The following is a 13,762-nucleotide window of genomic DNA, read 5'->3' on the forward strand; positions in this document are numbered from 1 at the left end:
AATTCTGAATAAAAATGGGTCTGACATCCTTTCCTTTATACAACACACAAAGGCAAGGGAAACTCTCCTTACAATTCCTGTTCTAAAAATACACTTCGCAACCATTCTCTGACCATACAGGCAGCTTGAAACAGTAGGGGATTAGGAATTTTAAATTTAGCACAGAAATAACTCACACTGCAAAATGCCTCGCAGTGTTGCGGCACTGTTTGGTTTCGCTCTGACCGAGTTGTGACCCTTGTAAAATCCCTTGCCGGACATGCACAAACAGTTTGGAAATTGGAATGGGAGAGGCTTGCCGTTTGTTAAAGGGCACAGCAAACTGGGGTTGCTTAGCATGGGAAATTGCACACTTTCATATGCCTCAAAGACAGAACCTAGGTCCTCCTAATGAGAGAACATATACATTTGAGTCTTCTTCTGTCTGTTTTGAACTCTTTCCTACCAACAGCCACTATAGCCCAACAGAGCTGAAGAGGCTTGCAAGGGGCACCATTTTATTGCAGATCCTGGAGTGAAACAAGGAATTTTTAGCTGTAGGAGCAAGATTTGCAGCAAGGGCCTGCTCTAGAATATGGTCTAGATTAAATTCTGAAAAGCAGTATATGTGTGTGTGCTGATGCATGTGTTTATGGTGGTGCTGGTGGTGAGAGAATGTGGGTTGCCCATGCCCACTTTGCTCAGTCTTGTTCTGACCACATCTGCTGCTGGCAAGTGTCCTGCCATAGGGGTAGCCAAGAGGAAATGTGACCTTCTGGCTGAAAAAAGCAACCCCATGTCTGTACTATATCAACAATAATAATAAATAGAAGCCCCCAAATAGGTAGCAGTAGGGCTCCAATACTTCACGAGAAGAGAAGACTCCCTGAAAAAGACCCTGATGTTGGGAAAGATGGACGGCACAAGGAGAAGGGGACAACAGAGGATGAGATGGTTGGACAGTGTTTTCGAAGCTACCAGCATGAGTTTGACCAAACTGAGAGGCAGTGGAAGACAGGAGTGCCTGGTGTGCTCTGGTCCATGGGGTCACGAAGAGTCAGACACGACTAAATGACTAAACAACAACAAGGGCTGTATAAGTGGCAGTGACAGGTTGGGAGGCAGATTTTTTATTTATAAAACTGGAGTACAATGGAAATCTCTGTGGTTTGAAGATTAACCAGGTGATGCACTGGAGAATTGGGTCATAGCTAAACTTACAATTTACTGAAATCTGTTAGTGCACTCCAGACTCTACTCAAAAGAGAGCTAGACTCCTATGGTGCCACCTCTCTACTTTCTCTTTGCCTTTGTCAGAAAAGAAACCGTGGGGTTGGAACTCTGATTCTCCTAGGGAGCTAGCAGGAAAAGGTTTTTCCCCTCCTTCAGATACCATCTTCTGTTCTCAGGACAGAGGCTGCTTAAGGAGCTTAGTTTACTGCAGAACTTCCTGCATCTTCTCTAAAAAACACAATTCAGATACATTTGCCAAGTTTTTCTGGTAGGGTACCATTGACTTTCAAAGCTGGAGGACAAGCAGAAGCTGAACAAGTGAATCTGCCTTCATCAGCATCCCTCCGTTTCAGGAAAAAGCACCACCTGCTGAACTTCTGAATGCTGTCCAAGTGTTGAAGGTGCAAGAGGCCAGACTAACATTTCTATTTGGCTTTGAGCTCATGGGAGAGAACAGGAAGGGTGGGAAGGGTTTCTGGGGATCCACAACTTGTGGAATAGGTTTCCCTTTCTGTGTTGTTACAGGGTTTGCCGCCCCCCATCTCCTCCTTCCCTCTGTAATGGCTAGGCCAGGAAGCTTAAGACATAGTGGGAGCTTGAAGTTGTTTTGATGCTTCTGTACAACTTGGGCATCCAAACCCATGTATGTAGCCATGTATGGTGGTACAATAAACATTCTGTTTCTGCTGCCTTTTTGAAACTGCAAAAATAGAGAGATTGTCAAGCACATTGTTGAACTTATCATCAATTATTATTATATTTGTAACCTGCTTTTCAATCCGAAGGTACCTTGCAGGACAGTCATTTGTGAATTGTGCTCAGAAACGTACTGGGAGCCAATGTATGTCTTTCAGGACCGGTGTTATGCGGTCTCGACGGCCACTCCCAGTCACCAGTCTAGCTGCCGCATTCTGGATTAGCTGCAGTTTCTGGGTCACCTTCAAAGGTAGCCCCACGTAGAGCGCATTGCAGTAGTCCAAGCGGGAGATAACTAGAGCATGCACCACTCTGGTGAGACAGTCCATGGGCAGGTAGGGTCTCAACCTGCGTACCAGATGGAGCTGGTAAACAGCTGCCCTGGACATAGAATTGACCTGCACCTCCATGGACAGCTATGAGTCCATGTAACTATTAAAGGCACATAATAACATAAAAAGGCCTCTACTGGATCAGACCAAACGCTAGCATTGAGTCCTGGATCCTGTCTCGCACACTAATCAACCAGATGCCTACAGGAAGCCCATTATGGGACAGTGGAACTCTCCCACTCATGAACCCTAGCAACTGATCCCTAGTGTAAGATGCAAGCTGTCTTTAATATTGGAGGCAGCCTATAGCTATAACGACTAGTCGCTATCAATAGCCATATGGTCTATGAATTTGTCTATAGCCATATGGTCCATGAATTTGTCTAATCTCATTTTAAAGCCATCACCATGCCCTGTGGAGGTGAATTCTCTATTTAACTATGCACTGGAGAAGTACGGTACTTTCTTTTATCTGTCCTGAACCTTCCAACATTCAGTTTCATTAGATGACCTGACCTTCTGGTGTCCATGAGAGAGGAAGAAAAGCTCCTCTCTGTCTATGCATAATTTTATAGACTATGATTGCTATTTTCTTTCCCTTACTCTCTTGTTTTTCTAAATTAAAAAAACCCCAACCCAAACAGTATAACCTTTCCTTAGGGGAGTTGCTCCCATGCCTTGATCATCTGATCATCCCTCTCCGCACCCACAATATTCCTTTCTTCCTCTTCTCCTGGTTATCTGAGTAAGGGCCAGGGAACGGTGCAATGTGTCTCTGAGGGGATGTTGATCCTTAGCAAAGCCAGTGTAATGTGGGTTGTTGCATGTATTTTCCCCCTAGTGCTAAAGCTCCTTTGCTTGTTTCAGCTCCATCTTCATCTTGCTGCTATGGAAATGAGAATTAGTAAAAGCTTTCTTTTTCTTTCTCTCCCTGGGAGAGCTGTCCTTGCATAATCCTGCAATGCATTAATATTCTTGTCTTCATGACATCACAGTGTGTTGCCATGGAAATTATTGTAATGTCACAAAAATTTGTATTATGGATTCACTGAAAATGTGGGCAAAGTTTGAAGCATGGTTTAGGCCCTGATTTGCTCTGCAAATCAGCAGGAAGTTGGGAGCAAGTTAGTAGGAAGTGTTCGGACTTACAGCTATTGTGAGGCAAAAGAGGTTTTAACGTTTGATATTCCAAAGAGTGCCCGTCAAAATGCATTCTAGTACCAGTTTCTGCCCCCTTTCATTTTCATGGTAGCAACTATTCTTCTCTTGCCAAACCACTAACCACTTTCTAAACTGTGTAAAGTTAAAAGGAAGGTTTTGGTTTTGATGTGTTTCAGAAGTCAGTGTGTTGGTGAAAATTATAGGGTGGGCCCTTAGATCAGTGCACACTGAATTTCTTTTTGTGTGTGCAAGCGTCTGTTGGATCATTGACTGTGTGTTACTGTTAGTGATATAATTTCTGTTCTGTTTTTGTTTTGTGCCTGAGGATGGGAGGAGTCTAGATGTGAATTCAGGTTCTCAGCACCATAGGTCTGTAGGGAAAGAAAACACACATTTTTCTGGGAGTCTCACTGAACACAATGGGTCTTACTTCTGAGTAAACATTCTCAGGCTAGGGCTTCAAGCAATAAAAAGAACAAATAGGGAACCAGCAACTTATCATAATTCGGCTATTTCCCCCTGATTGGCAGTAAGTTCTGCAGTAATTTTAACAGTGGTAGTTTTCTTTTTCTATTGATCTGTCAAACTGCTTTCACCACACTTCTACCTCCTTAGCACTTAAAAAAACTTGTACATAAAGCTATGAGTACAAATATAAAACAAGCACCAAAAAGAACAAATACATTACCTCATACTCTGCCGAAACGAAAAACACACAGATAAGTCTTACACAACACCACACATTTCGAGAGTTAGACCTACAAAATATTCCGTTCATGCTGTTATCATTACATACTAATAGAAGTCCTTCTCCCTTAGGCCACATGTTATGTAAGGGTGCTTACAGCACCAGAGAGTTGTATGGCTCTGATTTGGTCTCTTTCATCTCACAGTTTGGCCATTACACTGCACATACCTGAGGCTTACCCTGTAACGTATAAGTTGAATACAGACACTTTTGTTTTTATGCCTTGGTTGAAAAGGATTGGCCTATATCTGCCTCATGAACACACCCAATGCAGGCCACCGCTAAGCGTTTCGGCCTCTCAGGAGCTCAACAAGGCTCCCATTTTTTGCAATCCCAGGGAAGCATCAATTAGATGGGGGAAGTCATGACCCCAGTGGGCTACCATACATTGTGTGTGCGTTGGCTTGGTGAGCCACAGATGGTGTAGGCCTCCCCTCACTCTATACTGCCTGGAATGGCCTTGGTGTGTAACACAGCGGAGGAGAGGAAAGAGCGATGGTTTCCCCTGCCCCTGCCACGCTCCTCGTAGTAGTGCAAGGGCCTACTCAGTGCCAGCTTTTTAACCGGAGCCCAGGAGCTTCCGTGCTTCTGCCCCACCACAGCGACGATGCTCTGCGGCTGTTTGCAAAGCCGATTAGCTACTGAAGGCCAGGGAATGAACATGAAAAGGGGATGCAAAAAAGCAAAACAAAAACAAAAAAACCAAATAAACAAAAGAGAAACGTTGCGTTTTGTTCACAGTGACGATCCCTGCGGTTCAGCCAGCAAGAAACCCGGGTGTGACGCGGAGGACCCGAAGGAGGCCAGCAGACAGGAAGGCAGGTCCGACACCTTGAAGTTAAAAGCCCGGCATGCGGAGCTGCAGGAAGAGCAGGCGGATCAGGCTGCGGGGTGCTCCCTTTTGGTGCAGAAGGCCAGCCTCCACCATACGGGTTCCCCCGTGAGAGGCCAGCGCAGCAAAGGGGCAGCCACATGTTCCCATGCCGCCACTTCCGATTATGAGCTCTCCCTTGACTTAAAGAATAAACAGGTACACCAGCTTCTCCTCATGCCGTGGGAGACGGGGCCGGGGCGGGCTGGGGGCCATTGATCCACTCTCTAGCTTAGTTTCCATGTGCATCACCACTGCCCCGCAGACCACCGCCATTGACGTGGGTTGTGGGGGGAACGGGCATAACAGATGTGGGAAACGACCGTGACTCAGAGGCAGAGCACGCGTGTTGCATGCAGGGAGTCCCTGGCTTCAGTCCCTGGCATTTCCATTTAAAAGGAGCAGGTAGCAGACATTGTGAAAGATGCCCACACCCATTTTCTTTCTGCCTGAGATTCTGGAAAGCTGCTGCTAGCCAGAGCTAGTCCAGGGCTAGATTGGAAAATAGGCTGACTTTCTACATTGCTCTTCAATGTTCCCGATACAGGATTTTGCACAGTTCAGCCAGAGGACAAGAAATTTGCCTAAAGGGCGCAGATTTCTGTCACGAAACCAACACATAGACCAGCTCTCAGTGCCTGTTTCTTTTGGCTCACGGTACCCAGGGAGACATCATTCACCCCACAGACCCTTCACCAAGCAGTGCTATACAAGCTGCACCCCACAATTCAAAACTGGTCCTCTTACTCATCTGACAGATAGATCAAGGATTGAGGCTTTGCATACCTTACTTTGTCCCCCACAGTGAAAGGTGTCTGGAGCAGAAGAACTGCAATGTATATTCATCACTGCTCCCCACTTTTTAAAGTCAGCCATGCAAGGTCTGCTGTATACACTGCAGTTATCACAGGGGGTTCGAACCCCAGGGAAAAGAAAACACATAGGTCTGGGTTGGTGTTTGTTAGATCACTGTGTTATGTGCCTGAGTCTAGCAGAGACCTGACACCTGATAGTTAATTAACAGAATATCACAACTGCACTGCAGATGAGCGCCTAGATATGTTTTGTGTGTTGGTCTTTTAAAAGAAAAACGTGGATAGGCTCCTTCCTGTGCCTTTAGCAGCAGCATAGATGGGTTGACAAAATGCAAGGGGCTGAAACGTGTCCAGTTATTGCACCTCCATGCAGGGAAAACAATGCAGCTGAGATGCATCAGGAGCTGGTTCTTCGCTGCATTTCTGGGTGCCAGGCCTAGCTTCTGATCTCATTGTGTGTATATACATGTTTTTGGCTGCATCTATCACACATCTACCTGGCTGGGAGCAAGTCCCAACGGACCGAATAGATGCACCGAGGACTGTTGTGTTTACTTCTTCATTGTCACTGTTGTTGTTCACCCAGATAAATGTTTTGGCTCCTTCTGAGCATCCATTCTCCATCCAAAGTCCAAGTTCATTACATTTCTAAACTTCTGCACTGAAACCTGTACCGCAGCCTTCTGCAACCTGGTGCCCTCCAGGTGTTTTTGAACTACAATACCCATCAGCCCTAGCCAGCATTATGGGATGGGAGTTGTAGTCCAAAATACCTGTAGGGCACCAGGTTGGAGATGGCTGAGGGCTAATGCTGAGAAAGGAATCCACAATGTGAATCCAGCTGTATACTGGGAAAATGATTTTCCAGTTATGCATTGGTGTCATGCCACAGTTCCAAAGATGCAAGACTGAATTGGGATTTCCAGCTTTTAATCTTTTAAGAAATCCTGGTCAGGAGGTGGCGGTTCCACATCCGACAGAGTCTGACCAGTAGCAGAACCAATGGGTCAGAGCAGCATATTGAGGAGCCAGGCAAGTTGGGGTCAAACCTAGCAGAATCTGATGGAATAGGATAGAAGATGGCAGAACCCAAAGTTTACTGGCTAGTACTAGTTTACTGTACCTGTTGCCTGAAGGCTTGCTGGTTGTGCCAGAAAATCCTGACTGGCTAATTGATACGTCTAAGAGAAAAACCAGTAGCTCTTTGCCAACTCTTTTGGAAGCAAAATGGGGCCATTCATTCACCTTTTGTAGCCAGAGAAGCATTACCCACATACAGTGTGTTTCTGCATATCTGGGAGAAGTGTGCGAAAGGGGATTTCTTTTAAAAGCACTCCCCTGAAAGATGTTGAATTTCCTAACAAAGGGGGTAAAGAGGGGACTGCACATGCAGTCGCTTTGCTCTAGTGACTGACGGTTTGTTTGCATTTTATCTGTTCTGGGCTACGCAGCTGCCATCAGATACGCCCTCTTATCTTAGCATCCCCATTCCCTCCTGTCACCAGCTGAGTGGAGCTATAATGCCCCATCTGTGTGAGTAAGAGCCCCTGACAGTAGCTAAAGGGCGAGTAGCCAAAGGGGAGGCTGAGCTTAAGTGGGGAATGGCATCTCCATGATTGCTTGAGCCTTGGCTGGCCTACTGGCTCAGAGGAGAAGAGAGGAATCTCCTCCACCGCCAGCCAGTCTCAGCTGAACAGAAAGGTTTGTAGGATCATATAGTTGGGAGGGACCCTGAGGGTCATCTAGCCCAACCCCCTGTAATTTGCATTTCTATGGCTTCTGCAGATAACTGCAATGGAAATAGAGATGTAGAGATAAAAATTCTAACTGGTCAGAACGAAGGCCAGCTCAAGATACTGTGCTGCCTGAAGCAAAGGACAAGATGGCACCCTCTCCCATTCTATGTATAAAAGCCAGCTGGGCTGGCAAGTCAAACTTACCTGAATATTGGACATGGGTCAGTGTCCTCCACGAAGGCATAGGACAGGCTGTGTGCCACTCGCAGCTTCATCCTCCAACAGATGTATCAGGAAGAATGACTGGGGTGGCAACTTACCCCGTGCACAGACCAGCTTGCATGCACCACCTGAGGCAGCTGCCTCACTTGTCTTATACCAAGGCCGGCCCTGAGCTGAATTTGGCATGCAAAGTTTTTCCCTCACTCTTGCAACACTGTGACACAAAAGCAACAAGCTCCACCCCCCAAAAAAACCACACAACTATTGAAGGTACGGGAGTCTTACAGTCAACTACATCTGTTCGCCTGACCAACTTGTCCTCTAGCCTGTCAGCTGCTTCATTAATAAACATTGTAAAATATAAGAGGAAATCTACATAAAACTGCTCATAGTCACAGTCATTTTATTTACAATTTCCACAAATGCATCTATATTCACAGCAAATGTATATACAAAAAAGAAGTCCAAATGCAGTAGAATAATAACAATGCATAATAAAAAGTATACTTATTGCTACAACAGAACAATACAAAATACCAGCAATTAACATGCACCAACATTTAAGGAAGTGTAAAGCTCACCAATAGTAAAAAAAATACCTTCATATCCAAAAATTTGACCCAAAGCTGATGACACCAGTAACTATCTAGCACCCGCAAAAAGCCAAAATTCCCCCTTGGAATTGAAATGGAAGCAGCTTCCTTAAGAAGGGTGCTGGGCAGTGCTTCTCACATTTTAGGTTTGGGGGTGTCACCTTGACCCAAGTTGAAACCTAGAAGTCAGGAATCAGCCACGAATTTATTTCTTGAGAAGAAGAGACTGCAACTTTTTCTATGTTGGCAAACCTTGGTCCAACAAGACAAACTTTGAAAATCCAATCATTTCCTTTCTTTTTGTTTTCTTACTAGTTAAACGCAGAAAAAGTTTGAAAACTAGAGAAGTTCAAATGTTCCCACCACCTCCCTTGAGAAAGGCAAAATGAAGCAACAAAGTATAATTGGAACTATATTGCATGGAGAACTTTTTTTTTTAAAGGATATAGGTGAAATCAAACAAACCCACAAAAAAATCCTGGGAAATGCAGTACAATTGGTATTTAATGAATCTAGAGATGAACAAATTAAATCTACAGTCTGCGATCAAGAATGAAAGCTAAAGCAGTAGCAGAGCTCTGTTCCAGTGAGCAGGCAGCCTCTGAAAAATGGAGATTAACAGCACAATCATGTGCATGGAAATAAGTCCCCCTGTGTTCAGTGGAGCTTACTTTCTGGTAAGCGTGCATGACATCTGCAGTCTAGTTTATTGAGAAATGAGCCAGCTATAGTTCATTCATTCTTTTTTATTTTTTTATTTTTTAGAAAACTTTACCGATTAATGCAGCCTTCATCAACCTGATACCTTCCAGATGTTTTGGACTACAACTTCCACCAGCCCCACCAAGCATAGTGTTGGTTGAGGTTGATGGGAGTTTTAGTCCAAAACATCAGGAGAACACTACCAGGTTGGTGAAGGCTGACTTAATAAAAATCTCTATTTGGGAGAAAAACCTAGCACAGATAAAACTGAACAGTGTGTGAAACAGAGTTAAAAATTAAAAGTCAATGTCCAAAAAGGCTTGGGTAGAGATATGTGTTTGTAAGAGCTTAAAAGATCATTCCTGCCTCCCGGATTGCCCAAGGGAGGGTATTCCAGAGATTGGGTGCCATCACCAAAAAGGCCCACATCTGTAGGTGAAAATCTGCTGGGTGTGGAGCAACTAGCAGGGACCCCTTAGAAGATCTTAGTTAGGTCCCTACCCGGGGAGGTGGTCTGCTGGTCCAAAGTTGTTTAAGGCCATAAATGTCAGCAACAGAACCTTGAACTTCTTTTGGTAGCTAACAGTGTTTATGAGAAGGTGATATCCCATTGTATGGCCTGGTCTTAGCAACCAGTTAGGTCAGATACCTGCTGAACCTAGGTACCAAACCTCTTGTGCATTAGGTCCTATGCATAACTTCATTTTGCACAAGTTTCCACACGTTTTTATTTTTTGCACTGAGATGCAGAAGTAGAAATATCTGCACGCATATTCCCCATGATGATGAGCCAGACCTTTGGGCCATCAAGCTCAGCATTGTCCCCACGGACCGGCAGTGGATTTCCAGGGTTCCCAGACAGGAAGCCGGTGCTGAGAATTTGAACCTGGGACCTTCTGCCTATAAAGCAGGTTCTCCATCACTGTCATGTCTGTGTCATGCACTTAAACCACTTTCAAACCTGTTTCACCCTCATGGCTCACACAGGAAACCATCCAAGTTGCCTTACACTGAGTCAGATCATTGGTCCATCGAGCTCAGCACTGCCTACACTGGTAGCAGGTCTTCAGGGTTGCAGGTAAGAGCCTCTCCCAGTCCTGCCTGCAGATGCTGGGGATGGAACCTGGGACTTTCTGCATGCAAGGCAGATAGAAAGAAATCTCCTGCTACTTTTGCAGCAAGGGCTTAGGCATTCAGTGAAGCCATTTAGGGCTGCCTCCATTATTAAAACAATGTCCCCCCTGCCTCAGTGACTTCAATGCAAAGCCACCTTCATGTAATATCAGGGAAAGGGAGCATTGCTTAGAAAAATTTGTGCTCCTGCCATTTATTTAATTCTTATCAGGGGAACAAGAAGCTGGAGATGGAGTTGTATAGTCCAGCCCAAGTTCAGAGTGTTTCAGTTCCTCCGTTTTAAATGGAAATGTTAATGGACTGGGCTGTTTGGCGTTTGGTCGTTGTTGTTTTTGAAGGGAGGGGTGTTGTTGCTGTTGTTTTTTAGTACCTAATTTAGATTTATGTGGAAGTTCAGTTGGGTTGCGTATTTTTTAATGTTTTGTTTGTTGTTTATGACCACTTTTGTTATGTTGTAGTTATGCATTGGTTCACATTGTAAGCTGCTTTGAATTGTGGAAAAGCAGCATACAAATAAAATTATTTATGAATGTATGCATGTACATACTTCCCTATGGCCCTTTCCCCCAAATCAAGGCTTCCGGTCAAGGTTGGCCTTGCCATGCAGCAGGGAGAAGCAATCTTCTTCAGGGGCACCATAAATGGAAGAGAGATGTAGACAGGGATTGGTGCAGCAAGACTTTTTTTTAAGTGTTGGCCATAGCTGTGATTGTGTGTGTGTCATTTGAACTCCACTCGAGGCAGCAGGGATTTCTTGGCCTGGCACAGTTCCCAGTTCCAGAAAACCATGTGTCCGTCCGTGATGGGGATCTTTGGCACAGAATTCTAAACAGCTTCCCCCAAATGTTCAGGCGACAACGTTTAATCAATTAATTGGTTAGACAAGTCTAACTAAAAGCTGCCTGGTTAATCGAGCCACAGATTAGCATATTTTAATTTAAGTACTTAAAGCGCGCACACAACTCCACTGTGAGGAAAGGTTACAACATTTGGGGCTTTTTTCGTTCAGAAAGAAAGGTGAGTAAGGGAATTATAGAAGTCTGCACCTCTCTTCTTCCTAGCCCAAGCAAACCCACATGGCAACAATGGTGCTCTAGTTTTTAGCCAATTAGAGCTTTTCATACATAAGGGAGCATTCAGACACACCTTTGTCCAAGGTGATGTCCAAGAAGTACTTCACAAGGGGCTGATGGCAGCTGGTCTACATGTTACACCTACCATGGGGATTGTCACCCCTATGATGCCAGCTTCTCATCTCTTGAGCCCATCATGTAGTGAGTTGCTTCCTGCCCCAGATGGCAAACATGGCACTCTGCACAAAATACTGTATGTTCTGCTGGGAAAAGATGTTGGAAAGCTATACGATGCAAGCAGGTCACTTGCCCTATTTAGTCACACAGTACCATGTTAAGACAGCCTATTTTTGCAGGGTAGTATAAGGGAGACCAATTTTCCTTTTATTTCAGGCTAGCAATTAAATCTCAAAATTTCAAATGAGAGAGGTTGAGTGGTTCCCATCTATTCACTCCTACACGCAAACTCCTAGAGAAGCTGTTGATTCATCAGAAACCTCAAGTGGTCAACCACATAGCTGATGGTTCCTACTATTGTGGCCACCATGACATTTTCAGCAAGGTATACTTTATTCAGCTTTGTAACAACTAGGCCATACATTCAGGGTTCCAAGCTACACATTACTTAAAAGTGTGCTTATAAGTAGGCTTTCATCCTTAGCAAAAGCTGCTATTGGGGTTCAGAGCCACATCAGCACTGCAGTACGTGGTGAGAGTCTAACCCTTTGCCCCATATTATTTACTCAGAAAAATTGCACCCTGGCGCTGCTGTTTGTCTCCAACAGTGCTATTTGCAGCAAATAGGACCACAGGAGAGACACTTCACTGCACAAGTATTATTTTATATATCTTTCTTTTTTAAATGTATATGCTTTATTTAAATGTCCTCATGGGAATCTCAGGGTTTAGTGTGAGCCAAGGCTTTAATATGGGGTGCTGCTTTCTTCTTTTTATTCAAATAATCTAGATTTTCAAGACAGCCTACAAAGAGAACCATAAAACAAATGTAAAACAGATCAGAAACATCAGAAACAACAGCAATTATCATACAAAAAATAAAAATAAAACAAAAATACAAAAAATACAAAATAAAAATACAAAAAGGTATAAGATCAGTTAATATCCTGGGCAACCCCCCCCCCCTTTTAAATGTCTAAAACATGGTTCTCCAGGCAACCCGGAGATACTTGATATCTCCGAGTCTCTCAGTTTCTGCGTAACAAGCCTAAGATACAATCTAATTTATGGATATTGTCTGCTGCGCTTATACCATGTGTCTGTTATAGTGGACAATGATTGGTCACGATTTTGGCCTTAAATGTAAATAATTCAATGCTAGTACACTTAACCATTTCCCCCAATTCTATTGCTGAATCTTCCACGTGGAGTCTCCAGCACATGTTGCCGCATTGTGACTCAGCAAGTTGCACTTTGATCAGGACATGAGAGAGTGCAACCCAGACATGTGCTGAAGGGTTCATATGACCTGTGCAGCATTCCAGCATCATTGTAAACATGGCAACATGTCAACCAGGCCATCTGAAAATCATTTGCTTCTACTGTCCATCTCATATGCTGGATAAAACGGGGTTGCAATAATGTTTTATTCATTAGAGTAGTGCCCAGTGGGCAGAAAGAGTTTAGTCCTCCTAATCACTCTTAGAACTTGGGAAATGGAAAAAGAGATGCTTTAATTATTCAAAGAAAGACCCTCAGCCCAAACTGATTCTGACTTATTGACAAAATCCATCCCTTAAGACATCCAAAAATAATTTGGGGGAAGTGGCGCAACTCTACGCCACTCAGAATTCTGGCCCTAATTCTGACTGCCTTCACGTGCAGCTAATTGTGCTCAACTGTGTTCCCGTATGGCCATGTGCATCAGCAGAAGAATCCAGCCAGTTCAGTGGGCCCTAGATAAGCACTGTGATGTACAGACATGCACATCAATATGTGCACATATACTTGTATCAGCTGCACCTGTGGAAGCTTGCTTTCACGTACACGTCCTTTGCTGCCCCTGTTTCTAGTAATTGCTGATAGACAAGGCAGGGGAAGATGGAAGAAAATGTGCACTTCTGCAAAACCTCAGGGTTCCTCCAAGCCTGTTGATACCTCTCTCCTGCAAGGGTAGTGCCATTTTGGCTACATATGCAACAGCATTCATAACCTGAGCATTGGAAGTAGAGGGAATTGTGTACATACTTGTGCAGGAGAGAAATAACTGGGGTGGACGTTTCTTGAGAATCATGCAGTGTGATGCTCAACCTTATTCAGATGTTCTAAGTAATGGCATCATTAGTAAGGTCAGAGAGCGGCTGGTGTTCCTGTGGCAGCATGATCAGTTGGGTTCCCATATGGTAGTCTGCTTATCAATGCAAAGGTGATTTCCATCACTTGGCCCTCCCTCTCCAATTCATTCATTTTATTAATTGAAATCTTACAAACCCCCGTTTCCTCCAGAACT

General features: G+C 44.3%; 1 protein-coding gene across 8 annotated transcripts in view; it reads left to right on the plus strand.

Moving 5' to 3' along the window:
• Positions 1-13,762, plus strand: part of IQSEC3 (IQ motif and Sec7 domain ArfGEF 3) — a 136,969-nt gene that overhangs the window by 83,707 nt on the left and 39,500 nt on the right. For 7 of the 8 annotated variants that reach the window (XM_083401394.1, XM_083401389.1, XM_083401393.1 and 4 more), the window contains exon 3: positions 4,891-5,179. In XM_083401394.1, the coding sequence (XP_083257520.1) occupies positions 4,891-5,179 (289 nt within the window). Of the gene's footprint in view, positions 1-3,349; positions 3,489-4,890; positions 5,180-13,762 lie in introns of those variants that run through there. The other variant, XM_083401395.1, reaches the window with a different exon arrangement.

The sequence above is a fragment of the Podarcis tiliguerta genome (assembly GCF_965153285.1).
Source record: "Podarcis tiliguerta genome assembly, chromosome: 10".
Taxonomy (NCBI): domain Eukaryota; kingdom Metazoa; phylum Chordata; class Lepidosauria; order Squamata; family Lacertidae; genus Podarcis; species Podarcis tiliguerta.